Source organism: Paracoccidioides lutzii (genome assembly GCF_000150705.2).
Source record: "Paracoccidioides lutzii Pb01 unplaced genomic scaffold supercont2.3, whole genome shotgun sequence".
NCBI lineage: Eukaryota > Fungi > Ascomycota > Eurotiomycetes > Onygenales > Ajellomycetaceae > Paracoccidioides > Paracoccidioides lutzii.
This window is the reverse complement of record NW_015440949.1, coordinates 318,461-345,881: the sequence shown is the minus strand read 5'-3', so window position 1 is coordinate 345,881 and position 27,421 is coordinate 318,461. Positions and strand designations below refer to the sequence as shown.

General features: G+C 46.1%; 11 protein-coding genes and 1 non-coding gene across 12 annotated transcripts; 4 read left to right on the top strand and 8 right to left on the bottom strand.

The window, feature by feature from the left end:
- Positions 1 to 2,321: 2,321 nt before the first annotated feature.
- On the bottom strand, positions 2,322 to 3,489 carry PAAG_01424 (iron-binding protein erpA; the record flags this gene model as incomplete). The annotated part of the gene is made up of 4 exons (XM_015844343.1): positions 2,322 to 2,693; positions 2,755 to 2,770; positions 2,837 to 2,935; positions 3,020 to 3,489. 4 exons carry the CDS (start codon positions 3,487 to 3,489, stop codon positions 2,322 to 2,324), a joined length of 957 nt encoding a protein of 318 aa, XP_015701251.1.
- Positions 2,830 to 2,945, bottom strand: PAAG_11273. The gene has a single exon (XR_001551841.1). It is a non-coding gene; the product is annotated as a 5S ribosomal RNA (ribosomal RNA).
- A 579-nt stretch (positions 3,490 to 4,068) lies between the features above and the next one.
- Positions 4,069 to 4,794, bottom strand: PAAG_01423 (HHE domain-containing protein; the record flags this gene model as incomplete). Its single annotated transcript, XM_002796369.2, has 3 exons — positions 4,069 to 4,383; positions 4,489 to 4,608; positions 4,684 to 4,794. 3 exons carry the CDS (start codon positions 4,792 to 4,794, stop codon positions 4,069 to 4,071), a joined length of 546 nt encoding a protein of 181 aa, XP_002796415.1.
- Positions 4,795 to 5,471: 677 nt separating this feature from the next.
- On the bottom strand, positions 5,472 to 6,668 carry PAAG_01422 (hypothetical protein; the record flags this gene model as incomplete). The annotated part of the gene is made up of 4 exons (XM_002796368.1): positions 5,472 to 5,938; positions 6,027 to 6,051; positions 6,125 to 6,247; positions 6,300 to 6,668. The coding sequence occupies 4 exons, from the start codon at positions 6,666 to 6,668 to the stop codon at positions 5,472 to 5,474; spliced, it is 984 nt and encodes a 327-aa protein (XP_002796414.1).
- Positions 6,669 to 7,385: 717 nt separating this feature from the next.
- Positions 7,386 to 9,184, bottom strand: PAAG_01421 (high-affinity nicotinic acid transporter; the record flags this gene model as incomplete). Its single annotated transcript, XM_002796367.1, has 5 exons — positions 7,386 to 7,708; positions 7,781 to 8,108; positions 8,182 to 8,656; positions 8,728 to 8,926; positions 9,001 to 9,184. The coding sequence occupies 5 exons, from the start codon at positions 9,182 to 9,184 to the stop codon at positions 7,386 to 7,388; spliced, it is 1,509 nt and encodes a 502-aa protein (XP_002796413.1).
- Positions 9,185 to 9,987: 803 nt separating this feature from the next.
- Positions 9,988 to 11,404, top strand: PAAG_01420 (metallo-beta-lactamase superfamily protein; the record flags this gene model as incomplete). The annotated part of the gene is made up of 4 exons (XM_015844342.1): positions 9,988 to 10,215; positions 10,368 to 10,515; positions 10,625 to 10,993; positions 11,112 to 11,404. 4 exons carry the CDS (start codon positions 9,988 to 9,990, stop codon positions 11,402 to 11,404), a joined length of 1,038 nt encoding a protein of 345 aa, XP_015701250.1.
- A 692-nt stretch (positions 11,405 to 12,096) lies between these two features.
- Positions 12,097 to 13,939, top strand: PAAG_01419 (kynureninase; the record flags this gene model as incomplete). The annotated part of the gene is made up of 4 exons (XM_002796365.1): positions 12,097 to 12,271; positions 12,440 to 12,780; positions 12,889 to 13,366; positions 13,485 to 13,939. The coding sequence occupies 4 exons, from the start codon at positions 12,097 to 12,099 to the stop codon at positions 13,937 to 13,939; spliced, it is 1,449 nt and encodes a 482-aa protein (XP_002796411.1).
- A 724-nt stretch (positions 13,940 to 14,663) lies between these two features.
- Positions 14,664 to 17,111, bottom strand: PAAG_01418 (AP-2 complex subunit beta; the record flags this gene model as incomplete). The annotated part of the gene is made up of 5 exons (XM_002796364.2): positions 14,664 to 15,684; positions 15,757 to 16,185; positions 16,279 to 16,643; positions 16,729 to 16,804; positions 16,870 to 17,111. The coding sequence occupies 5 exons, from the start codon at positions 17,109 to 17,111 to the stop codon at positions 14,664 to 14,666; spliced, it is 2,133 nt and encodes a 710-aa protein (XP_002796410.2).
- Positions 17,112 to 18,009: 898 nt separating this feature from the next.
- Positions 18,010 to 18,813, top strand: PAAG_01417 (hypothetical protein; the record flags this gene model as incomplete). Its single annotated transcript, XM_015844341.1, has 3 exons — positions 18,010 to 18,165; positions 18,259 to 18,635; positions 18,738 to 18,813. 3 exons carry the CDS (start codon positions 18,010 to 18,012, stop codon positions 18,811 to 18,813), a joined length of 609 nt encoding a protein of 202 aa, XP_015701249.1.
- A 108-nt stretch (positions 18,814 to 18,921) lies between these two features.
- Positions 18,922 to 19,936, bottom strand: PAAG_01416 (hypothetical protein; the record flags this gene model as incomplete). Its single annotated transcript, XM_015844340.1, has 2 exons — positions 18,922 to 19,397; positions 19,882 to 19,936. 2 exons carry the CDS (start codon positions 19,934 to 19,936, stop codon positions 18,922 to 18,924), a joined length of 531 nt encoding a protein of 176 aa, XP_015701248.1.
- A 1,090-nt stretch (positions 19,937 to 21,026) lies between these two features.
- Positions 21,027 to 24,712, bottom strand: PAAG_01415 (SH3 domain-containing protein; the record flags this gene model as incomplete). Its single annotated transcript, XM_002796361.1, has 3 exons — positions 21,027 to 22,753; positions 22,817 to 22,909; positions 22,975 to 24,712. The coding sequence occupies 3 exons, from the start codon at positions 24,710 to 24,712 to the stop codon at positions 21,027 to 21,029; spliced, it is 3,558 nt and encodes a 1,185-aa protein (XP_002796407.1).
- Positions 24,713 to 25,716: 1,004 nt separating this feature from the next.
- Positions 25,717 to 26,925, top strand: PAAG_01414 (hypothetical protein; the record flags this gene model as incomplete). Its single annotated transcript, XM_002796360.2, has 1 exon — positions 25,717 to 26,925. One exon carries the CDS (start codon positions 25,717 to 25,719, stop codon positions 26,923 to 26,925), a length of 1,209 nt encoding a protein of 402 aa, XP_002796406.2.
- Positions 26,926 to 27,421: the final 496 nt, after the last annotated feature.

Here is a 27,421-nt window from a genome sequence, read left to right as displayed (position 1 = left end):
GTTTCGGCATTGCGGCATGGCGGGATATTGATCTTGTCCTGAATATGGAATCAGTAGGAAAATGATTCATTGTATCTTCGATAGTTCGACTCCATGGGCTACCTTCACTCTAGGGAACTATCTCCTATTTGGACTTAGCAATAGCACAGAGGGGTTAACTCGGAATCGGTCATAACGTTCGTATGCCAAGATTCAAAACCGCAGGATAGTCGAGAAGTGTTACAATCATATGGAGGAAGTTTGGACGCTAAACCGGCTGAATTGACTAAGTTTTATCCTAAAAGTATCCATAGGCTGCAGGAATGATTCACAATCGGTGGTAGCACGTAGAGGCCAGAAAAGCTCCCGTTTATTTCGATTCAACTCTTCATCAAGTTCCACAACCGTGATGAAGTCCAGATTAATTCCATATAGGCGGATGTAAATGGCAAGAAGCAAAAGACGACTACCACCAGTTAGTCGCGGCCTTTCATTGAGTTAGCGAGATTTAATGTTTGCTCCATGGGTTTTATTAACAGTGTGTGTTAGCATGTCAAGTTTCCCGGGGGAGCCAAATCTTAGTCAACGGTGAATAGAAAGGGGTTTTTGCCCGAGGTATTATGTACGTAGCCAAAGGGCAGAGACGTCCATGAGGGAAATAGGTAACTCCGGTAGTTTAGTACCCAACAAGCGTACTTTGAGAGACCCATATATTTCTGAGGGTGTTTTCAGGATCAATTATGTTTTGTAATCAAGAATTGCTCCAATTCTTCATCAAATTCAAACTCATATTCTGTTGAACGGCGTATAAAACCAACAGAAATTGGATTGTTAGGGAACTAATTTTGATCGTAGGCGTGGAAGTCATGCCACACGCATTCAGGGAACAATATAGGGGAGAATTCTTTACCCCAGCGGAACGTAATAGGATAAGGATAATTGAGTGCACAATGGGTTGCATCATCACTGTGTCACCGGAAGGTGGAACTGAGGCCAATGTAATTGCTATGGCAATATTAGGGAAATTGGACATCAAGGGTGTACCATTCAGTTCATATTGTAGCAGGGCAGAGGGTGGTGATTTTTGCCGGAGTGTCAGTGGTGAAAAGAGTACCGTTTCACCAATGATTACGGCGGACGGACAGTGATACTGAATGTGGAGCCGAAGCTCCCGCAACTGTCCTTTTTGTCAGCGAGACTAACTTCAATTTTGAAGTATGTCTACCCCGAAGCATTAAGGAACAAAAGCGTGCGGGTATACCTCTGTAACAGATTGGTGAGACACGCAATGTCTAGGTGGTAGAGCCAGAGAAACAACCAGATCTCTCAAACAGTACTGGGGGCACCAGCAAATTTATCAGCATGGAAATCCAGCTCTCCTTGTCTCATAACGAACTCATGCCCTACGTTTGCCTTCCCCAGTGATGCGACGAGGTGTACTGCCCTTCCATCACCGGCATATACAAGGATATCACACGTAATCCGTGAACACAAAGCGAGAGTAAGGCAACTGAAGGGGAAGTGGCTAACAGGTAAGTAGTCGAAAAGAAGTTCTAAGCCCAGCCGTCGGAGACACAATAGATATCCAGCAACTCCCCTAACCCGATGATTGCTACCTAGACAGCAGTTTATGGAAAATAAATAGAAGAGAATATAGAGGAAATGGGCGCATATATGCATAGTAATACTTATTACTTATGTAGGACAATGAGGACAAAATGTTCAGTACCTCTGGACTGGAGAAAAAACAGAAAACGGAGAAAAGCGTAGGGATCAGGGGTTGTTAAATTTCGACTTCGATATGCCTCTGCAAATGATCTATCTAGGGCGATGAATTGAGCAACAGAGAATCTTCAGAATGTGATTAGTTTGGGTCGAAATCCTTCATATGGAAATATTCCTCAGGACGAAATTAACTTTTGAAACCCTCTCACAGTTAATTGAAGAATAGATGAATAGGCCTATGGAACTGCCATTCAACTGGATCAAACGAAGTGAAATATTCATGTCGTTGAGAGGCAGGGAATATTAGCAGCTGTCAAAGGTTCTGGATTAGGTGAACTTAATAATCACATATGTATGACATGATCCAAAAAGGACTCTATTCGAGCTGAATAGTCAGTGCTAGGTAAAATCATCCAGATCTTGTCAGTAATTAAACAATGGCCGTTATGATGATATATATTTCGAAGATGGTAAAGCAAATGGAAAACGGGAGGAGAGTCTGTGCGACAATATGTATGTAAAAAAAAAAAAAAAAAAAAAAAAAAAAAAAAAAAACTCCGACGCTTCTCAAAGGCGATCTATGGATTGGCAAATGGTTGAAGTTCAGAGTGAGAGGGCTATTCAGGGACATCGAAACTTGTCCCACAGCCACAACTACTTATAGCCCTGGGGTTGTCGACGATTTTGAACTGGCTTCCAATCAACTCCATTGTGTAGTCGACCGTGCTTCCGCGCAAAAGTTCTAATGATGCCGAGTCCATGACAACCTTGGCTTCGCCTCTAAGAGGCTGTCCATCCGGTGATAAATCGCCCCCGTCTGCTTCAAAAATCGTGTCTTCTGGATCGATTTTGGACGCTGGATCAAGCGACATCATGTACTGAAAACCATGGCATCCGCCACTGGACACGGTGACACGAAGGTGGTCATAAGGTCCATCATTTAAGGTTGACGACATCCCGGAGGATGGATCGGTAATTTCTCGTAGGCGCTGGTTGGTTAAAGCATTAGTAGATTTCCAAAGACTCAAGAGAAAATTAAAAACAGAATACTGACGCAAATGCGCGACTAGATATAATGAAGAAAAAAATGAAGAAAGAAAATAATAAGTAAAAACTTCCATAAAAAACATACGACAGCCGGGATTCGCTGTTGGTCACCCACCCAACTACTAGCCGGCCGGCGAGTGGCTTAAGTTCGGCTGAGCGGACGGGAAGCCCTGTTTTCCACTTCCTGTGGTCGTATGTGTTTGTTTATTCTTCACGCTGCATTAAATAGCAGCCCAGAAGTGGTCAACCTCTGATAATGATAAACAACATTGTCCGCCAAACCATCTCTTCCTGCGCAATTGCCGCAACGAAGAAGCGCATAACCTTCATCAATCGCAACTGTACCACCCGCAAAACATAAAATGTTCCCCATACCTTTGCTGCACGAGGAGAAATATTAATCATCATGGGTTTCCCCTCATCATCGGTCCGCGGGTTCAATATCGCCTTTGCCCAGTGCTTGGGTTGTGATGTCGAAAATGTGGATGGTTGGTTCGGTGAAGAAAAACGAGTGGATTTTCGAGGCCCTAGACTACGTCGAGAATTCGAACGATGGGTATATGGAAGGAGAAACGGAAGCACCGGCTGAATCGCATGTGAGGCATAGTATCTGGAGGAGGCGGAGTGGTTTGCGGCTATAGACATAGCCCTCCAAGATTGTTGAACGAAAACTGCGGCAGATGATATATTCTGCTGCGAAAGGCGACACCTTGTGAGCGACAGTATCTGCTGGTTCATGGCTGCAATAAATATGCTTAACACCAAAATTCTTATCCCATCAACAATATTCCATTGAGGGGGAGGAAAAGGGGAAAGTGTTTTGTTGCGGATATCAAGAAAAGCTGGAGCTTGGATTACTAAGAATGTCAAAATCATTGGCCTCCCTCTTATTGGCTATAGTTCTTCACCGCCTTTCGACCAGATCCAAAAGGACATTCAACAGTATTAAAAATGGATATTTAATTCGAGTTATGCGTCTCAATATTTTGATTCAATCAAAAATGCACAGTATGACCTTCTCCTTGCCTACAGTATTAACAAGACCACAGGAATTTCCTCACAGGGTAATGTGTCAAACAAGAATTGATGGTTGCAAGTAAATGCCGAAATAATGGTACCAACATTAAAACCCCGAAACACGACAAGGACACAACCAGAGGGTTTTTTACTTTTTTCTCTTTTCTTCCTTCTTTTTTTTGGGCTTTCTTTGTGGAGGTTTCAGAGCTTTTCAACTACCCAGCTATCAAAACATAAACAACCCGATCGTACAGAGCAAGATGGTAACTATGGCCGAAGCAAACATCCCCAAAAGTACTTTTACTCGGGGAAACGCCTCATCAAATCCTCAAGACGGTCGATGGGCGCCTCCAAGAAGCTCACAACAGACTCGAAAAATGGCTCTTTGGGAGCATGCAAGTGTGCGCGAGTTGGCACGAACATCTTCGTGCGTTCAAATTTCTTCGCCAGAGATTCAGACTCCTCAGGCTTAATAACGGATTCCAAAGATGCCAAATCCTCTTCCTCTTCCTCCTTGATATGTGTGTTCAACCGGGTCATGATATTTTCCAACATGGGCCGGAACTCTTCATCCTGAGCAGACATACTCTGGAACTTGTAGAGCTGCTCCTTTATCTGTTTTGTCGGTTTGGGGGGATTGAAAAAGTTAGTTTATCACCCACCTGTTTTTGCAAGCAATTTAATAGGTGATTAGACGTGGTGAGTAGAATGAGGACGGACCTCCTGCTGTTCTCGCCGATCTTTGTCGGCCATGACCTTCCCGTGATCAATATACGTCTCCAAAGCTGGATAGACGACAAGTTCTTCAGCTACAGCATAACGAGCAAGCTCCCACGTGAACTGTTATGTTTCATATCCGATATTAGAAATATATATTCCTCTGTTATGTTTCTCTAACAGATGTAGGGTGTGTACCTTATTCCCCCAGCGTGTCCCCGTGTCTTCATCTTCAGCCTGTAGGATTTTGTCATGGTATTCCCGCAGCAACCGGTGGTCTTCCTTGACAGCTTCCGAGATCCGAACCATCTTGTATAGTGGATATATGAACCGGTTCCTAGTCGCAAAATTTGAGAGATTACCAAAGGTTCAATCACTTTTTCCTGTTGTTAAAATAAATATCCCGTTTCAATCAGGGCATCCGATTGGGAATTAACGCAAGACGATGTTGCTGTGGCGAAAGACACCTTTGGATGGAAAGGCAAGACTTCTCTGCGTCATTATGATGATACCAATCTTTGAGTTCACCGATTCGTAAAATTGCGTTGATTTTAACTTTAACATCCCTACAGCTGATGAAATTCAGTTTAATGTTAGGACTACAGATAATACTGGGTAATCCTTGAGGAGGAGGTTCAAGGCCACTGGGTGGCGAAGCTAACTGCATCCCATTAGGTCTGTGGCTTATGTAGTTAGTTAAACACTCTCATGTTTCATCGATCTATTCACATATGGAATAGTAGAGCACAAATTTACTAGCCACTCTAATTCGTATGTTGTGAGTTCCCTATTTGACTATCAATACAGTAAATGGGGAAAGGAGCAAAACCAATAGAACAGGAAACATGAATCAAAAAAATCATACAACAGGAGAACCTTCACCAAGAGTAACCTTCGTGAACCTCACCTCCACACGGAAGGGGAAACAACCAGGCAATTCCTCAATCATTTTCCGGACCCAGAGGGCACCTTCGCTCCATGGATCCCTATGGATGAAAAGTGCCAGGTTGCTTCCCCATGCGAATTCGACAATGCGTGTCATAATCATTGTCATCCACATATATATGCTCCTCAACACCTGGATTCGTCGCTCGGGCCATGCAATCGAGACACAATCCATCGAATAGTGATAGAACGGTGTAATGAATTTGGACCAAGAGCGCTTTCCATTTGTGATCGCAGTGGATAAATGATGGCCGAGTGGTTCCTCCGCCTCCAGGAGACATATTCGTCTCGTCGAAGTTGATACAACGCTCGACCATGTCACAGGCGCTGGTGTCTTGGAGCGTGGACTCCAGAGGCCAAACTTTTATTCTCTTCAACTCCTGAAGGTAGTTGAATACGGTCTGTTTCTTACACTCGCACGTGGAAGATGAGACAATCGTTTCAAGATAACTGAAGAGTCCCTTGTGGATAATCTTTCGAAAATGTTGTCGAGATGCGTTAAGACGTTCTAATTCCCCATCAATTAGATTCTTTAGCGTCGTGTCACGGCAGATTAAAACTGACATGGATATTCTGGACGTGGAAATATCACTTACTAGGAACAACAGCGGGCAACCTTACCTGATGGAGAGGTGTTGGGTTGTTTTCAGAAATATTGTCGGTATCTCCGTAAACCAGAACTACTTGTTAAGACCTGGAATCCATTCGCAAAGTTGAAATAATAACAGGGAAAGAGCATCTGGCGACAATGGATGATATCGGAGAATATCTGGTCTATTTTGGTGTAAAACCACTTCACAAACCATGGAGCCATGTCCTTGAGATTGAATCCGTACTTGTAGCCGGCTGTGATTATGTACCACACACACATCGACAATCTGAATAGACGGTATATGATCGGAAGCTAATTCGGAATGGAATAGCCGAAACCACAACTCCATGCTCTTAATTGTATCTTTATTGAACGTAATCGTTTCTTTCTTCCCGTTTTGCCGTTTCCCATTAAGCACACACTTAAAGGATGAACTATGCGCTGCCAGCTGAGAGCTGTCAACCCGTATCATTGCAAATTTCTCTCGTTCTGTAGTTGTCGTAATCGACTCCCTTCCGGTGCCATTCTCAAAAATTTGCCTATCCCGAATTGTTTCGTGCTCAGTGATGTTTATCACCAAATCACCATCTTTATCAATTTCAATGATTGCACCTTGGTTGGTGGTAGGTCCATTATAGGTGCTCATAGTTTGAGTCTAATTTCTCAAGCACTGTTGGGGTGTCTGCAGAAATATTGTTGATGATCAAAGCATGTGGAGGCTGCTTGAGTTATGTCACGAATTTGCAGGAATATGTGTCTATGATCTTTGAATTCAGTTGGGAAATGTAGTGTAGTGTAAAAAAACATTCCTGGTTTCGCGGCATAGATGTAAATAGGATGCCATAGCACAGACGGAGTAGTTGAGGTGCTCCTGCAAGAAACGAAAAATGTGAAACGCAGAATAACATAAAATCAGTCAATTCGCTTGATTCAAAACGGATAAAGAGGGAGCCAATTTTTCAACGGAAAGCTCAAGCCAGCCGGAGCAGCTCAGAACAACTTTAAAGTCGAAAGAAACCACGATCCTCTTCACTTTTCAACATAGAAATATTCGCCTTTTTTTTTTTCTTCTTTCACTTTTTTAAAACAGCTGAATGGTTGCACAGATCGTTTGAAAGCGTATTTCCCTTATACATAAATTATGGAATTAATTGAAGTGTATCATGAGTGAATATGCCGCATCATAATTCCCGGGGATGATAAAGCGTCTGATGCCACGTGTGACAGAGAAAGCTTGGCATAGTTTAATCAACATAAGGTTATCTACATACTTGGTAACGACCATAGATCTAGATCTAGAAACACACGGACAGCTCCCGTTTGCTCCACATTTTTCATATATACATCTTCAATATATACATCTTCAAAGTACAAATCTATAATCAGGTCCAAAATTGTCTTCTGCAATCACCGACTGCACTCCACTTTCTACTCTCTGTCTTGCTCGCTCAGCCAACGTTCCATATCTAATGTCCAGTTTGCGGTTCTCCCGGGCAAATAGAGTCCGCAACAAGATGGCTAGAAAACAGTTAAATCCCATAAATAATGCACAGATCAATTGTCCCCTCACATGCAGCGGGCCATCAGATTCAGGGAATATGTTGCTTCCTAGAAGCGGACCACATTGGCCGACTATGTTGAGAATTATGATTCCCATTCCACGTCGAGTGTCGGAGCCTTGGTTGTCTTCAGCGTCGGTGAGATTTTGAAATGAGTATATGCTGTTTAAATTATTTGAAGTAATAGAAAATAACTTACTCAAAACCCAAGGCAGAATATTAGCGATGCAAGGGAAGACACCACTGGCAGCGAGCCACACACCGATATATCGAGGGACAACAGATCTGCATGTAGCAAGCAAAATATACCCAATAACTCCCACAATTGACAAAATCGCAATTATTAGGCCTCGTTGTTGATAGCGATCTGCGACCCACGGGGTAAAAACGCTAATCAGGAATGAAAGGAAGTAGGGAGGTGCAGATAATCCCTGGGCTTTGATCGCCGTGAATCCCATCTCCTTTAAAATTGACGGCAGAAATACAGGGAGTGAAGAGTAACTAACGTTGCAGCTAAAGTACATAAGCTGTATACATCAGGGTTTAGTATGCCGTTAGTTATCTCACTTAGCAACAGTCAGAGGAAGGAAGATAACATACCGCTACCAGCCAAGCTTTTGCATCCATAAGTGTGTCTGCAGCATCCCTCCAGCTAACGCCGCCACCGCCACGGTCAACTGTTCCGACTTGCCTCATTGCCCTAGCTCTAGCTACCTCCTTTTCCTCCTCAGTTAGGAATTTAGCCTTAGCAGGAGAATCGGGAAGAAACCCGAAAACCACCGGCACCATTAATATGGTCGGTATGCCTTCAACAAGAAATAATAGCCTCCAGCTCGCGAGCTTCGTGTGTGCCAATGTAATTCCGTAAGCTAAAGCCCCAGCAAAGGTGCTGGCTAGGGGAGCAGCAGAGACAAACAAACCGCTTCGGAACCCTAGTTCATTACGCCGGTAGAAAAAAGAGAGCATGAACGGAATGCCAGGAGCAAACCCAGCCTCTGAAATTCCGAGCAGGAACCGGAGCGCCATCTCTGCTTTCCATGAGAAGACTGCGGCCTGACATGTTGCAACGATACCCCTATTATTGGAAACAAATGTCACAAAAAATGGGACGGTGAAGAAGTTTATGAAGGTTATAATGAGACCAACCATGCAAAGACGGTGAATGCTGCCCAGATGTGCGGGGGAATAATTTTCCACATCATCCCCTGAAACTGGAAAACAAGATATGAGATATAAAAGCTTGTTAAAAGCCATTCATAGCGATTCCCATCGAGATTCAGGTCTTCTTCCATCCCCGCTATACGTGCATTGCCGATATTGGATCGATCTAGGAAACCGAGGAGATCTGTTAAAAGACACTTTAGTTCAAGTCTCTTCGATTCTCTATGCTCCCCAACATAAATATAAAATTTCTCTTACATAAAAAGCCAAGAAGGGTTGGAATCCTCTGATCGAGCTTTCTCACGACTCTTCTCTCGATGGCCGAGTCGATATAGCCATATTCACCTGGCCTTGCCTCCCCGGTCTGGGGTTTCGTGCTCGCTTCTAAGTCAGTGGGGACATGATCACTTCGTTTGTCTGGGGAAAGTTGCTCAGTATCCATGAGAAGAGAGACGGGGTTAGTTATTGCCCGCGCCCGCTACCAAAATATGCTGATAAGGTGTGGGGGGAATTCACGAGTAACAGAGATATTTCTTCTATGTAATGAGAGAATATGGAAACGAGCTTTAAATAACTCTCGCTGAAAATGTGTCATGCGACTCTGGTTGTTTTGCAGCTAGATGAATAATAATCGGCGCAGATGATCATACGGCATTCATCAGATAACTCCACACCGACCCTGTAACTTATATAAGTTAATGCTCTCAATTGGGCAGTTTTTATTTTTTTTTATTATTTTATTATTTTTATTATTTGTTTTATGCATCCACCTGCATTTCTTTCTTCGGCAATCCAATAATACCATCCTTGAGACCCATGCGATGCGCCGGCTGGCGCTCGGCAGGAGACGACAGACATGGTCCTCGGTGCGAACATCCAGGGCGTAACAAGCTCAAGGTCAGCAACGGCATTCGACTTTCCCCGATTTGGGAGGATTTACATGCCAAAAACTAGATAACCAGTAGTAAGGCGGAGAAAATATGGTGGGATGGCCTCAACTTCTATATCCACAGAATCTCGGGCGATCAGTGTCAGCAAAGCGTAGTTGATGTCGTTTCTGTTTCTCTTCCCTTCACTCAGCCCGCCTCCCCCACTTTTCGGACACGGACGATCTTCAAGAGTGTTGGAATACAGCGCCCACGACCTGTGGAATATTGAGCATTGAATAGTTAATGAATCATTATGTCAAAACATCGATCGGTGCGAATTAGTCCATATAACCGTCTCGTGTCAGACGATTCGAACATGTCCTCTGCTTCCCTTGTAGAAATTGACGCTCTAGAAGCAGTCGTGGTCGTGGATAATGACCTCGACATCATGTCACCGCCAGCTCCAAATACAGTGCAAGTGTCCGGTTTTCTAGGCGAGTTGGCACTGAACTCACCACATCACACGCATGATCGGGCCGAAGTGTCCAAAGAGATTCACCTGGAAGACGTGTGCTGTTCTGCGCATGGCTTATCTGTCCTTGTGGTAGGCTACTACTTCTGCAGACCCTCCCGACCTTCTTTCTTTCGACGAGGAAATCATCCATCATTATTGTTTCAGTCGTTTTCTGCCCCCACCAGTTGCACCCAGTTTAAATAGCGCTTTCTACTAAGCTTATTATGATTTACGAAAACTAGACGGCCGTTAAGGGTGATGAACGCCGAACTATGCTCTTTGACACCGGGCCAACGGAGGAGGCTTGGGGATTGAATGCAGAAAGGCTAAGGTTAGATCTGTCTCCCGTGGAGAGGATTCAACTCTCTCACTGGCATCGGGATCACTCAGGTGCGTAATTTCTTAGGGTGCTGAACCTCCTCCTTTTTATTTAGACAATTTACACAGGGGTTCATCATCAATAAAGTTTCTGTTGATGTAAACCGCTAAACCCCAACAGGTGGCATGCTCAATGCTATCCGGATGATCAAGGAAGCAAAGAAGGGGAAAGGCCTGTCCAACGAAGATCTTGTCGTGGACTTACATCCATCTCGTCCCGATTATCGAGGTTTCCGTGTAGGGGCGGAGTCAGTCTCGCTCCAAGCTGACCCAACATTCCAAGAGATCGAAAACGCTGGAGCAAAGATTGAGAAGCACAGTACGGCCCATACAGTCCTGGATGACATGTTCCTCATCTCGGGAGAAATACCCCGAGTGACGGAGTATGAGACCGGATTGAAGTATGGAATGCAGTTCAGCAAAACCAAGGGAGAATGGGAAAGTGACGAACTGATTAGTGACGAGCGGTTTCTCGCATGCAATGTCAAAGGTGCGTGATTCCCGCTCGAGCAGATAGCAGATTCAAGTTTTCCTTGTCTGTTTCGGTTCCTTTTTTTTTTTTTTTTTTTTTTTTTTTTTTTTCCCAACTGAAAATCGTTATTCTGCAGGGAAGGGAATTGTGGTGTTCAGCGGGTGTAGCCATGCGGGGGTTGTGAACACAACGAAACATGCTGTGGAGTTGATCGGTAAAGATATCCCCCTGTACGCGGTTTTTGGCGGATATCATTTGGCAACCAGTGAGAAAACCCAGATAGATGCCACTGTCAAGGATCTCAAAGCTCTGGATCCAAGGGTTTTGCTGCCCGGCCATTGCTCCGGCTGGAGAGTCAAATTTGAGATTGAGAGGGAGATGCCGGGTCGTTTAGTGCCATCTTCGGTGGGATTTAAGGTGGAATTCTAGCTTCAACCAATCCAGTTAACAGGTAAAACCCGAGATACAAGTAATTAATTAGTAACTCGAGATAGTTTATTCGTCCCTGTAACTAGTTAGCTAGCAGCCCAACTACGGATAGCTAGCTAAGCAGTTAACTAATTAGTTAACTTGTCGCGCAACAGCCCCAGAAAATACAGATATCTACATCCCGAGGCATCATCCACTTTTCACCCACTCTCCTAAAAATCTAGTTAGTAACTTTACCTACAAGAGGCGATATCATACCGCCCCAGAGCCATTGAAGCAACAACAGACACAACAGACACAACAGACACAACAGACACAACAGACACAACAGGCACAACAGGCACAACAGACACAACAGACACAACAGACACAGCAACAATGCGTTTAATCCCGGCTTGCATCGGTGCTGCCTCCTTCGCAGTTAGCTAATCCAAGTTGACTGACTAACCTCGCAACCCGCTTACTGCAACTTCCAGGGAAGCCGCTGGAGCCCACCATACGGCGGAGGCAACTTATTGGGGCATACATCGGTCCACCGGTCCACCGGAACAAGAACATCCATAGCGATTATCCATCCCTTCATCTCTGCTCGCACGCCTCCTCTCTCAACACCCTGCGCCGTTTTGACGAAGTTGGGAATTTGCAATTGGATTGATCGTCAAAAGAGCTGGACAGCTAGCTTTGCCAGTACGATGTCCCACGCCCAAACCACCCCCACTTTTAAATGGAAGGACGATGTCAACGCCTTGACGAGAGAATTCGCAGCGTTGCTGGATGCTCAGGATCCCCTTGCGCATTTCCGCGAGAAATTCATCATTCCAACCAAGCGGGACTTGACCAGGACGACAATCGTTGCGCGCGAAGAAGGTATCCTCAAATTTAATACCCCTCGGCTCTCGCCCACTTTGATCCTCTCTCCCCCGTTGCCAGAATAAAAAATAAAACTAAAAATAAAAATGAAAATAAATAAAACAGAAGAAAAGAAAGAAAAGACCCAATTATCGATACCTCGAAATTCTAACTTCTCATGACCAGAAAATGCAAACTCTCCGCCCTGCACATATCTCTGCGGCAACTCTCTAGGCCTCCAGCCCAAAAACACCCGCACATATGTTGATAGGTTCTTGCAAACTTGGGCGACCAAAGGTGTGCTAGGTCACTTCACGAATTATGAAGATCAACTCGGGGCGCCATACATCGATGTGGACACCAAGGCGGCAACTTTGATGGCGCCTGTGGTGGGCGCTCTACCAGGAGAGGTGGCAGTCATGGACACGCTGACCACGAACTTACATCTTCTCATGGCGAGCTTCTACCGTCCCACGACGGAGAAGTATAAGATTATCTTGGAAGGGAAGGCTTTCCCAAGCGATCATGTAAGTATACGAAGTAAGATTCTGGATATATATAAATATATAGAGAATATGTTTATGAGCGCCCGCCATGAAGAGAGATATAATTCAACTAATACCTCTCGGGCACAGTTTGCCGTGGAATCACAAATCCAACACCACAACCTCGATCCCGCTAATGCTATGGTCCTCATCGAGCCAGATGACGTCGACAACTCGCTCATATCCACGGAGAATATTCTCTCCGTCATCGACGAACATGCCTCGAGTACTGCCCTAATCCTCTTACCAGGCATCCAGTATTACACTGGCCAGTACTTCGACATTGCTAGAATCACAGCGCACGCGCATTCCAAGGGCATCATCATTGGTTGGGACTGCGCACATGCCGTTGGAAATGTCGAACTACAATTGCATGACTGGAACGTCGATTTTGCCGTGTGGTGCACATACAAATACGTGAATTCCGGCCCCGGCGCAATGGGCGGATTATTTGTCCACGAACGACACGGGACCGTTGACGTGAATGGCGCAAACGGACTAAGTTACCGACCGCGGCTGTCGGGGTGGTGGGGAGGGGATAAAGAAACCAGGTTCCTGATGGATAATAGTAAGCTCAATCCCCGACAACAACATAAAATGAAAATGAGTCCCATCATCGAACCAGAAATAAAAAATAAAAATAAAAAATAAAAAATAAGTATTAAAACATTAAAAACACAATACAGAATTCGTCCCTCGTCCTGGTGCCGCAGGCTTCCAAATCTCCAACCCCTCCATTCTCGATCTCTCCGCAGTAATCGCCTCTTTGGAACTGTTCTCCGCTGCCACCATGCCTGCCTTACGGCAGAAATCTCTCCAACTAACCGCTTACATGGAACACCTCTTGCTAAACTCCTCCCCACGGCAACAGCAACCAGACTCCCGACTCTTTTCGATCATTACACCATCGAATCCATCGAAACGGGGTGCGCAGCTCAGTATCCTACTCCGTGAGGATTTACTGGATGACGTTTTCAAGCGGCTGCAGGATAATGGGATTGTGGTGGACGAGCGGAAACCAAATGTGATTCGGGTAGCGGCGGCACCCTTGTATAATACTTTCGCGGAAGTGTGGGAGTTCTGCCGGGTGTTTTTAGAGGCATGCGAGGAGGTGGACAGAGAGAATAAGAGCAAAAAGTAATTGGGGGGGGAAAGTTGGGAGGTATGATGAAATGAAACGTAGTGTTTTTCTCTTTAGATAGCGTTTATAGGTATTTCATTCTTACACAAAATCACAATAAATAGAATAGATAAGAGCATAGGTGGGCAAATATGAATTGAGAATGGCGATTTGTGGTATATCAGCCGTGCAGGACACATCAGAATAATCCAGTGTCTGGAGACTTGAGAGCCTGGTTGAACAGCCCCGGATGCGGAACTCTTGTGATACCATTTTCTTAATTTTCGAATAATGGAACTGAAAACGTATATTTATTACGGAAACCTGGAGAATTATTTACTATATATACCCTTCAAAAAAGAAAAAAGAAAAGAAAAGAAAACTGGGTAAATGGAGTTTAAATAACAAATTCTAAGGTCAAGAGAATAAAAGAAAAAAGAACAGAATAAATTACCGATGGGAAAGAAAGTGTGTGAAAAGGTAAAAGGTGGCTGTCGCGACTTTATCTTGTAGAATCCAAAGTGATTTGGGTGTGGGGGCGTACATCACTTTTGCCAGAAGAGCCGATTAAAGTCCAAAAAGGAATAATAATTAAAAAAAAAAAAAAAAAAAAAAAAAAAAAAAAAAAAAGGGCAAGATATGTTACACCCAAAGGGTGTTTCGGTGTTTCCTCCAATCAATGGAGCCCCAATCGTAAAGGCCTTATTCCCTCACATAATAACTTTCAATAACTTTCAATCTCTTTTCAAATGTGAAGTAACTCTCCCGTCGCTTGCCCCCCAGCAACCCCAGATTGATATGCCTGGTGCTGGTTCTGATTAACCACGTATTGGGTCTGCGGTGCACTACCACCTTCAAACCCATTGTTAATGTTCATTGCCTCCACCTGTTGCGGACCAACACTAGCGAAGTAATCATCCGCGGCACTCACAGCGGCGGAGAGGTTGCCTGTACCAGCAGCGGCGGACGCGACAGCGTTGGGCGTAACATTCGATCCCGATGTGAACGACAAAGAGAGATCTCTAGTCTGGCCTAGTGGTTGTTGTTGTTGTTGTTGCAAGGCCGGGCTCCGGGCTAGGCGTTTAGCACGTGCGCTGCGAAAGACCTGCTGAACGGGTTTTAGATAGACGGTTGCGAGGGTTCCGACGTTGAGACATAATTCTTCGAGGATTGCGGGGTCAAGCTTCTCGCTTTCGGCAGTTATGGGGGGTTTTTCGCCCATTACGATGGATCTTGCGGCATTGGGGTCTGTAGAGAGTAGTCGCCAGTACATGTAACCACGATCACGGAGGTCCGGGTCATCGGTTTCCTCTGTGCACCATTTGAGAACCTGAGGGACAAGTTGTTGACCTTTTGTTGGGCGCTGGATAAAGAGTTTGACGGTAGCTGTGAGAAGGGCAAGTTGGACTTCGACAGTCTCATCATGGAAGGTAGCCAAATAATCCTGGAGAAAACCTTCTGAGTTTTCGATACGATCAGCATACTGGCCAATTATCCAAATAACTGCTGCTTTCGCTTCAGGCTCGTCCAACTCGTCGATATTCTGAATAACCGTGCCGATAATGCCCTCATACTGGTTGGGGTATTTTCGGAATATATTTCGAATAACAACTGTGGCTTCTTGGACGATGTACGGAATTTTAGCATTCACCAAGTCGATGAGAGTTTCGATACATCTCCTTGCGGCAGATTCAATTTTGATGGCTAATTTACCTATCGCACGCACAGCTTTGCGCACGAAATGGACATCAATTTCTGTGGCATATCTGTATGTGACATTAGCGATGAATAATAGTTGAGAACTTATCTCGTTGAAGATCGTTCGAAACTTGACTCACTCCCTTAGTTCGGTCAGAACGACTGAAATATTGTCCTCCGTCGCTAACATGAAGATCAACTCCAATTTTGTCACTTTGACATAAATTGGGTCATTGTATTTACAGAAAAACACGCGGATATCGTTTCGCAACACTTCCGGGCGCTTCTGTAATATCAATATCGCATTGCGGAGTGCGAGGTACTGCACCTCTGGGCCTTTAGATAAAAGGGTAACTAGGGGAGGAGAAAGCTTCCGCGACAAGTAGGTGATTTGCTTTTGATCGGAAATATAATTCATCAGGTAAAGAATAACCCGGATAGAGGTCAAGACAACAGCTGAATTAGAATGCGAAAGCCGAGGTGCAATTCTTTCGGCTAAGAGAAGTGCCTCTGAGCATTCCTGTGGCACGTAAGACATTAATGCTTCGAGTACATACGTTTGGCCCCATCTAGATTCTGTCAGCATTTATGACGGAACCTTGGTCTCAGAATCAAAACAGTTGGGGAAGGGGGGGAGGGGGAGAAGGAGAAAAACAACATACTCGGAGCAGTCCGGTAGAATGGAGATTATTTTGGATGCGCTTTTATAATCAATCGTAAGAGTAATAGAATTGCTCCTTTCCCACAGATCCGTCAGTGCCGCAAGAGCACTTGACACGACAGTTGGGTTGTCATCCTTGAGCATTTCGTTCAGTTGGAGAATCAAATCGGACCTTTCCACAAGCTTCCGGTCGTGGTCATATAGCTTTGCCACACAAAATGCAGCAGTCTTTCTGACATAGGGATCGTCATCTGCCAATAGTTGTTTAAGCGGCTGGACCGTCGCCTCCACAAATTCACGAACATGTATATAGGATATCGTTCGCAAGGCAAGCGCCCGTACCAGGGGGTTAGAATCGTCCATATCCTGTACAATTTTGTCAGCGATAGTCCCCAACATGGATATATGGAGATATACGGAGCATATGTAAATCTCTTGTCAGTATTCATACATTTATCAGTATTGGCAGAGCCTTTAGAGCGACTTCTGGCTTCAACCTGGCGTAGTTGACGAGGAACAAAAAGCACCTATGTTCATGCCATCAGCTCTATTGTGTTCACCATCCCAAAACCAACATTCTCGATCCGCGTACATTTTCTTAATCTCCAAGCTTGGAATATTCATGCAACCAATGACGTCAGGGAACAACGCGATCATATCGTTATTGCTCATTGTCATATTGGCGACGATTTTCTTTAGCGTTATTTTCTTCGCAGAGTGGTTTCGATCCTTCTTGCCACCACTGTGGAGCTCCTGGCGGAGCTCCGCGACCTTGCCCTGAGGAGAGACACGGTTAAAGGTTAGCATAGCATATGGATTGGGTGTCATAAACATTTAGAAGCGATGAAGAAGGCAATACATATATATAGAACAACGGGACAAAAGAAGGTGGAACAGGGCGAGGATGGTGAGACTATAGGGTATGTGGAGTATATATTTCAAGACAAGACGAAGAGGTCTGCATATATATAAACCAGAGGAAGGTTGAGGACAATAGCGAAGAAGGCGTATATGACGAGCAGAACAGAATCCGTGTCAAGGCTTATAAGGTTAAGCCCGTTCGTGCAAGTCTATTATTTATTATACATGTACGGAGACCCGTCGGAACATACAGAGCTGGACGAGGCAAACAGCAACCATGAGGGCGACAGAAGATACAAGTGGAAAAGAGAAAGAGGGCAGATATGACATACTCTTGCAAATAGCTTCGCATCTCCCCCGCTAGAGCTCATCTTGACTTAGTCGTTGTCGGTCTGGCAGGGTTATTTCACGCAAACGGCATCACATGGAACGTTTCGCATTGTATAGGTCTGTATAGATGAGATCAACTCTTCAGGACGGCTGCCAAGGTGTCCATATCACACCCAGTATAATGTATAGGATACAAAGCGGGCCGATTAGATGGGAGGAATGTGTAGAGAAGGTGAAATTGTCCTTGGTGTTGGGGTGAGGTTGTAAAGGGGATGGTGTAAGGAGGTTGGAGGTTATTCATTATAGGATCCGATCCATTTAAATATTATTAGTTAGAAAACGTAAGTTAACTAAATGTGGAGCAGTTGAGCCGCACTCCGGAGAAATAAATCGGTCAGTCAACAACCTCAACCTCAACGACAACTCTACATGTCAGTGACAACTAAATACTACAATTTCTGTGAAATAGTACCAGCCTACGATCCTGTCACCTATCAATTCAGGTTCTTAGAAATATACAATGGTTTATCCTGTTCGCAAAATGGTTTCACCAGCCACACCTTCACCTCCTCCTCTGCCTCGATGGGTCATTGGCATAAACGCATCAGCACCTCCTCGACCCTCAAAAACAGCCGACATACCCAATCCACCAGGCTATACTCCTGACAATGCTGCAAGCAAACACAGTGCGAAGCAGGTATGCAACTCAGAAATCTTCCTTTTCCAATCCAGAAAAGGATATATGTGTAATATCAAAAGCCAGACAATAACCTGACCCATTTCCTTTCAGCAACGCTCTGCCCAACAAACCCAACAACAACAAACACCCTCCTCCAGCGCAGCGGCCGCCCGTAAAGTCGCGGAGACCGATGCCCTGAAATTGAAAAAGGCATGGGAAATAGCCCTAGCGCCCTCAAAACAACTACCCATGAACGCGATCATGATGTACATGTCCGGCAACAGTCTACAGATCTTTAGCATCATGATGGTCTTCATGCTATTTAAGGGACCCATCCAGGGTCTCCTGAATACAAATAGCGCGTTTACGAAGTTTGAGACGGAGAGCACCAAAGGGCAGATGTGGGGTGTTAAGGTGGTGTATGTGTTGATGCAATGTGTACTGCTAGCGCTAGGGGTGTGGAAAGTTAACGGGATGGGGTTGTTGCCGTATGATCCTCTTTACCTCTTTCTTCTTATCCTACCCTATTTGTATAAGTGGTGATATATGGTGCGGTATCGGATAGATGCTAACTTAAAATGTGACTTCAGGACTACAAGATCGGACTGGTTAGCATGGGAAACGGAGCGTCAGCCGCTTGAAAGAGCATATTTTGCGTTCAGATGAGATGAGAATACACGTTTTTGAGTACGATTATACTTACTTTAAATGGCAGCACGCTTAGTGATATATATATATATATATATACTCTACAACGTCTTGTCCATTACCCATTTAGACAGAATCTATTTTGAATGTCATGGCATCTTTATCATTTTTGGTAAAAAAAATTACATGACCATGAATGGAATCTCCAGCTCCTTGCGTGTTGGATGAGAAATGGCGGAAGTCCCCCTGCTTGTCGCGGCAGGCAGGTATGCCCTGCTTCCTAACTATGCGGCGGTAGCTGCAGTCAAGGATAAAGCTGTTGGAGATGGAGGCAATGAACGCTCTGATGCCAATGGGGAGGTAACAGAGGCCGATTTGGAAGCCGTAGATTTCGTAGATTTCGTAGAAGAGGGAGGCGACAGTGGTTTTCACGTCGTAGAATGTGGCGTACAACATGGCGTTGGCAACGAAGTTGATGCAGTTCTCCTTTTCGAGTATTATGGGCAGAACTTTTGAGTGGGTTGTGGAAGCGAAGTTTGGGTCTCTTAGGGGTTCCCACTGAAGTTGCTGTGGCTGAAAAGAGTTCTCATCGGCATTGCTTGCTGTTTTGCCCGACTGTTTTACGAGTTTTCATTGTTATGACGGACATATTCCATTTCTACGACGGGATAAATGCAGTCTCCCACTATATGCCGGCCTGTTTCCGGGAACAACACTGCAAACTGAACAATGAACGCAGCGGCAAAAGATAACCGGGAACCTGAAGGTAACTGTCCAGCCCAAATATTTACTGCACCAGCACGCCGCCTATTAGAGGTGCAATTGCGATAACACCCGCAGCAAGGGTTATATTTAGACTCCTCCATCTGATTAAATGTTGAGAAGGCCAAGATCATAACCAGGAATGAATATCTGACAGCGCAAAATCCATTCCGCCACATGCCATGCATGAAGTGACGGTCAAGTTCATCGCGGAAATTGACGTGGAGAGTTCCTGAGCTCTAGTAGAATATTCAACGCCGGCAATTAGATATTAGCCGCAACAACCCCCCAAAAAAAACCTGTCCAGCCTGCGTCGATGCAGACCCTGCGGAAGCAAACGGAAGCTTTTCTCATTAACTCTCAACCATCTTCGGGCCATGATGACGATTCTCCTCACGATTTGAAATAGTTGATAGATGAGATGACGGTCCAGCATCAGACACAATGCCCGTCATCAAATGTGTGGGCAGATAGCTATTTTGGAAACAGCAGCCAGAGTAAATATCCCATCTTGCGACTATTAACTTTCTCAAACTAATATATTCCCGGACATGCTGGAATCGTGGCGAATCATTCGTTATCCCTGTTAATGAAACAAGCAAACTTGGGTTAATACATCCATAATCGCCCATCCTAGGTATTGAAAGTTGCTTGTTTGGTTAGACACTTCAACTGGTTTCAACAGGGCGGGCAGGGGATTGAGAGTCTCGCTACTCTCTACTGTGGAAGGCTTTCAAAAGGAACAGAGTAACCATGGATATAGTGAGGATCAGTCGATGACATTTTCAACCGGCTTGGCTTTAGGGATAAGATGCGCCTAGAACCAGGTGTTGAAGATCCATAGATGGATTCGATAATTACGGTTGAGCATGGATGAGAAAGGAGGTCTATCTAAGCTTTAGACAAACGCATATTCCAAAGGAATATTCCAATTGGCCTCGCAACTTTCCGCCCATGATGTAACTAGTTACAATTGTTAAAGTGTTAAAAGAATGGGTGTAAAGCACGGAGAATGAACTGTTGACATAATAAATAAAAAATGCTAATAGCAAAACCAGTTCCAAATGTATGCATTTTCAAAAGTTGGACAATCGAAGGCAGCAGCTCAGTAAAGGTAAGTTGAGAGGGATGGGAATCTAGCATATTGATCCCTACAGAAATAATAATGATAATAGCAACGATAAAATGATAACTATAACAATCTCTTCTCTCAACTACAGGTTCGTATATAAGTGTAAGTGTTATCAATCTGCATCGTTCATCTAGATGTATAATTCTTGCAAAGTAAAGGCGGAGATAAAGTCATGAACGTTTCAAAAAGAGAAAAAGAAAAATGAAGAAAAACATAAGAAAAAGAAAGCCATATTGTAAATAATAAACTATACTACTTTCTTTATACCACCTCATCAACCTTAAACCCTATCCTCAATCCACCAACGTACAATCCACTCTAAAAAAGACCTCTTACATCAATCCCACCCCACCCAACTTCGCGGCATCACCCTCCAAACTCTACACTCTCCACTCTTCAAATCACCCAACTTAAAACTTTCAATCTTAACTTTCTTGCTCTCCCTCCCCTGATCCCACGCTCGTATCTTCTTCTTCGTTCCATCCCAATCAACCACCACACCCACATGATCTGGCTTGCCAACATCTGCACTATACTTCTGATGCATTGTGCCACGGTGACCCTGGAACCGCGCATTGCGGAACGTAACAATGTCGCCCGCTCTGATCTCATCGACTTGCTGCACGGAAGCGTTGGCTAGATTGGCGTAGACAAGGGCGCCGTAGGCGCGAGTCCCGACTGGGGGGAGCGCTTCTGAGAGTGGGGTTAAAAGGAACAGAATGAGGCCGTGTGGTGTGCCATCGGCAACAATGGTGTTTTGTTTTGCCGTTACGGCGTCAGATATGCGGGTGCCGAATTGTTCGTGGGCGCTTTCGAGTTGGTCCTGTCGCAGGCGTTGAGGTGGTGGTTCGTGGTGCTGTTCGAGAACAGCGTCGACGGGGTTCTTTGAGTTGAAGCGTACAGTTATTATGGTCTGTGAGTAATCCATGAAGAGCACGTAGACGACTTTGGAGACTGTAGTGTCGCCGCCGCGGTTTGTTGGGGTTGACTGTTCCATTTCAAAGAGGACGTCACGCCGATTCTGGAACGCGGGCGGAGGCAGGTCTGCTTGTGTCCACCAGAGTGAGCTTGCTCCTAAATCCACGTCGCTCGCAATATATCCTTGATCCCCTGAAGGTCGGGCAACTTCCATAGATCTGCGAACGCTTGTAGTGGATCTGAGGGCATCCATGGACTGTCTTGGCGGGTTACGTGATGGAGGAGGTCCCGGGGCAGCCCGTTCAGCAGGGGGTGGAGGACGGGAGAGTGTCGCCGAGTACAGGTCATCGTCGTCATCCTCCTCTGGAGGGATTCGCATTGGTGGATTCAATTCGACTCGCGGTGCAGTAGAAGGTATGCTTGGGGGTATACTGGGGGGCCCGGTAGAAGGTGCGGGTGGGCTAGCACTATGACGGAAAGGATCATATTCATCACTATCATCTGATGCTTCATCTGCAGTTTGATCCTTAGCAGATGGGACTGGTAGGGGAGGCCCCCTAGGGATGTCTGCCGATTTTCGTGCGTTCTTCGGAGGTTGCATTGGGGGAGGAGGTGGAGCTGCACGGGGAGCTGTAGTTGATGGGATAGGAGGCCGTGTATCCTGAGGGCTTCTGGGAGACTGTGCGGAGTATTCATCGGTAATGGTGCCTTCATCAAGGCTAGAATCGCGTCCATGAGCTTTCAAAGCATCTTTGTGCTTGACCCCCGATGCAATGTCTGTGTCATAATCCCCATCATACTCAGTAACTTCTTCTTCGCAGTTGTTCCCTGACTGGGCGGTTGGTGTGGATATGCTCATTTTACTGTCAGGATTAGATTTGCGATAAGGAATAGGTGGCAGAGGAGGGGGTGGACGGCTGTGCCCTGGCGAGGGTAGTGGGGGGCTAGCAAGGGGTATTGGCGGAGGTCTATGGCTGGCGAACTGTTGCCTCGGTGAATGCGGCACGGTGTCCCGGTCTGAAACATCGAAACCAGTGTCAGGAGATTTTTGACCACTGGCTTGGGGAGCGGAGAGTTCGTCGTCAGATTCGCTTCCAAGGCTTGGCGAGGCAGTCAACATCGAGGGAAGTGTTGGTGGAGGTCGAGCTTCAACAAGATCAGTATTGTATTGACAATGTTGAAGAAACAACAATTCGATATAGAACTTACATTCAACGGGAACGGGGGGAGCAGGGGGCTCTGTTGGAAGTGGCGGAGGAACAGACTTTGAGGTATGTGATGGAAGTCCTTGTGGAAGTCGGGCTATAGAAAGCAGAGTTAGATATCACACACAAATTAATACTTAAGAGAGTGAAAAACGTATATACCTTGAGGTGGAGGTGGGGGCGGTGCCCGATCTAGAGAGGGCCGTGGTGATTCAATGTTTTGTGGCTCCTCGACTAGTGGCTCAGCAGTTTTTGGAACAGGAGTTGGTAGGGGTTCATCCTCATCGCCTGGCTCTGAATGAAGCGTAGGCGGTTCCGCAACTTTTTTGGCGTGCATTCCCGGTAAGGCCATTAGTTGGACAGGGGGAGCGTGTACCGTGTGGGAAGAATACTGGCTGTCATCAGAAGCCTTCCGCTCAGCTTCAGCAGGTGGCAGTGGTTTCGACTTGCGAAACCCGCCGGCAGGGGGTAGTCCTCCTGGAGGACCAAACATCCCCATCATTCCCATACCTCCGCTCACCTTAGCCATTCGTTCACGAATTTCCATACGTCGTCGAATCTCGGGGTCTATTTCTTCTTCCTCGTCCTCCTCATCCTCCTCGTCCTCCTGGCCTTCCCCTGCTTCTTCACCCACAATATCACCCTCTACGGTCCTTTTTCTATCCGATGAATCCCGGTTATTCCGCCCCCGATTTGGCTCGTCCACATCCTCTCTTCCGGTAGAACCTTCGTCAGCGTCTTCAGTATCCCCTGCACCGGAATTATCCGCATCGTTGGTATCACTAGTGAGTTCCCTTGAGGGCTGGGAGGGAGAGCCTGCTCTTTCGGGTGAATGGCTACCTTCATGGCGGGCAGCCACTGCATTGGGATCCTTGGCCGTTTCAGAGGTCTCTGTCCTTTCTAACTCAACACCTTGGACAGAGCTAGGATGTTCCACCCGCTCCCGAGACTCCACGCGCTTCTTTACGGGCTTTTTAGGCTTCTCTTTCTTATGGGCTGCATCTGCATGCCGTGCAGCCTGCTCAAGCTGTTGTTTTTGCAGCAATGCAATCCGCTCTTTCAAACTTGTCGGCTTTGGTTGGTCTTCAGTGTCATTATGTGTATCCGCAGATATGACAGGTCGTTCTGATGCGGGCCTGTCATGGCTGGTACGTTCGACAATATCAGGGTCTTCCTCGCGCCTATATACCCTCTGGGGTTGCTCTATGGGTGGTGGTATATACGCATTTCTACTCGGGGGAGGAGGAATGAAAGGTTTCTTGATAAACGAAGCGGACGAAGCGGGTTTGTTAGGGTCAAACGGGGTAATGGGAGCGGCGGCAGGTTTATTAAAAGCGGCAATACGATCTTTGAAGGACGCGGTGGGTTTTTCTGCAATTGCTGGAGGTGGAGCTTTAGATACCGGTTTTTCTGCAGGTTCTGGCACCTTAGATAGTTTGGGTGAAGATGGTGCAACTGGAACGGGGGCTGGAGCAGGAGTAGCTTTGACGGGGTTTGGAACAGGCGGAGGCAGAGATTCCGCAGCCTTTTGGTGAATTGACAGCTGCTTCAGTTCTGGCTCTGGACTTTCGTTGACTATCTGAGAGGAAGCCGGAGCAGGTGCGGGGATTGGGTCAGCAGAGGGAGCAGCAGCAACAGGAATGGAGTGTTCTGGTTCCTTTCTAGATTTTGATGGTCTTGCAGGTCTTGGGGGTGTAGCCGGCTCATATCTCTCTACAAAATTCCTTGGGAAAATGCCCTCTCTTTTGGAACCAGAATCATCCACGTATTCTCCAAAGTACCAGTCTTCATCCTCCTCCGCGATCACTTTGATGATCTGGTCGACGGAAAAATTAAGATCATCGTCGTGCTCAGATGTGTATTCATACACTGACTTGACCGTGAACGGAACACCAGACATTTTGGAGAGATGATTGCGACTCGCACAAGCCGCACTAAGATTGGTGGTGCGTGGAAAATGTGTAGAAAAGATCTCCGGGCTGGGGTTCTCGGAGGTTGGGTGGAGATAGTTTTAAGGTGGCCGGGGGGCTTCTCTCTCAGGCAGCCGATGACAAGCAACCACCACCAAAATCGAAGTTTCCGAAAGAGTAGGGGTTATTCGAGGCTGAGCTCTGTTGCCTGGGGTTAAATAGCGAGGAGTGAAACAGCAGTCGAACAGCAGAGTTCATGAACCAACAGCACACGTCAGCCGGGAGAACAAAAGTTAGTATTATCCTGGAGAAATAGGGACAAGCGGGGAGTTTCACTATGCAGAAATGGAACGAAGCAGGATAACACAGGCGAAGACAGGCAGGAGACTCAGCCAAAAACATGAATACAGGGGTGTCAGGATAATGATTATATCTAGAAGCCTCTCCCAAGTGCAAAGTGGAGGAGTGAGGTGTAGTTTGTAGTTAGTAGTGGGTTGAAAGTTCTTAGTAGTATTAACTAGTTGAAGTCGGTTGGATGTTGCGGGCTTGTGGCTGACAAAGGGCAGATGTGGCTGTTGACATTACGCCACTTCATACACCCGAATAATATTGAATTTCTTACCACATCATCAAAGAATTCTGAATACAAGTCAAGTTAAATACAACAACCAACACAAACAACGGACAGCAATATATAGTCTGGATTGATCGATCTGCTTGCCCTGGCTGCAAATGCTGCCACTCAATTGAGACTCCCTAACACAGCGCTCTCATTGCTGAAATACCCGGTCTGGTTGAAATTTGTATGGTTTCTGCTATCCAAATAGCGTATGCCAGCGTTAGCCCATCCTGTCCATAGGTAAATTGCCCGTTTTAGCTGATGACTGTTACTGATGGCTGTTAGCCATCAAGTTAACAAAATAAAAAAAGAAAAGAAAAGAAAAGGAAAAGAAATACACTGGGAATTACATCGGCTGCCCGCGTCGAAGCGAGCATGGCAAATATCAACCCCAACAATATTTCACCCAGAATATCATCCAACATGAAGTCTTCTCTCCCCTCAATACACGCAGCTTTCACCAGAGATACACCCCCTTCCACAAGCCCAAACTCCCGTACAACCAGGCCCACGACGACGACGACGACACCAGCAGCAAACCAGCGCAAACCAGCCCCAAACACCCGCCACCTAGCTATAGCTCTACACCACGCACACCAAATCCAAGCTCGCAAAGATACCGAATCCCTCATCCTCTCCCGCATAGAATACCTCCTCTCCTTCCCCAGCCACCCCCTAGCTCTTGCCTCCTCCCCGTCCCCTGATGATGTCAAAGCCTTCAAAGAAGCTCTCCTCCCCTTCCAACCATCCGACTACGACAATCTAATCCTTGAACGGAACATTGAGGGCCGCTGTGGCTATGTGCTCTGCTCCAATGAGCATAGAAGGGAGGACCCGAAGGCTAAATTTAGGGTTGTCTGGGGGAAGAAAGGGAGTGGGCCTGGTGGGCGGGGAAGGGAGATGAAGGTTGTCCCCAAGGAACAGATTGAGAAGTGGTGTTCGGATGAGTGTGCGGAGCGGGCTATGTATATTCGTGTGCAGCTGATTGAGCAACCGGCGTGGGAGAGGAGGCCTGGTAGTGCGGTGGAGATTTTGTTGTTGGAGGAAGGGAGGGCGAGGAGGGAGAGGGTAAGGGAAAGGGAAAGGGAAAGGGAAAGGGAGAGTTTGGGAAAAGAGTGCGGAGAGGGGAAGGGGAAAGAGAGGGAGAGGGAGAGGGAGAGTGAATTGGTGGATGAGGAGCGGGTAAGGGATACGGGTGATATTGATGAGGTTATGCGTAAACTTGTCATTAGTGATAAGAGCTTGGATCCGGAAGGGATTTTGCAGGGTATGGATCAGTTGGCTGTCTGCGAGACGGATATGCAGATGGAGGAAAGTAGTAGCCATATTGGTCAAGCTGCGCTTGCTATTGAGAGGGGTGATAACGCTCCGCGACCCGGGCTGGATGCTGGACGGGTTGGGGTGAATATCTTTGAGAAGCACCCGTGTACTGGTGGTATTGGTGCTGTCGAGGCGCCATCACCGCGAATGGAGGATTTACAAGGTGGCTCCATTGAGGGCTTTGAACCCGGGCAGCTTGGTACACCCAGGCCAGATGCAATGGATGGCATCGAGGAGGACAACGACATACTACCAACTATTTAGAGTATGCGTTTCTTTTTGGTTTACCTCCGATTTGACTACGGCGTTAACGTAAGAGCATACCGTGGCATAACAGTTGGTTTGTATTTTCGCGATAGGGACGACTCTAAATAGCGTTTACTGGGTTTCTACTTGATCAATGATCGCATCTAGATACTTGCATGAGATACATGCGCGTAAATGCAGTTCTATCAATTGTTTTGCCACCTACCTTCACTTTCACCAGCTGGGGATTTCCATCTCCATCAATCATTATATTATCGCATGAAAATGGCGGAAACGAAAACCAAGACCGACAAGGTCACTATTTGCCAACTCAAAGGAGGCAGGCACAGGGCAACTGTGTAAGGAAAACGAAGGAACAAATATTGGCAATCAAGCGTCATCCATGAGGAATCAGCGACACCTTGTCATGAGAATAAATACTCTTTCTATTCTTCCCCCCCCCCCCCCCCACCACATCACATTAACTAGCAACACGGAAAGCCGAAAGTTAAAA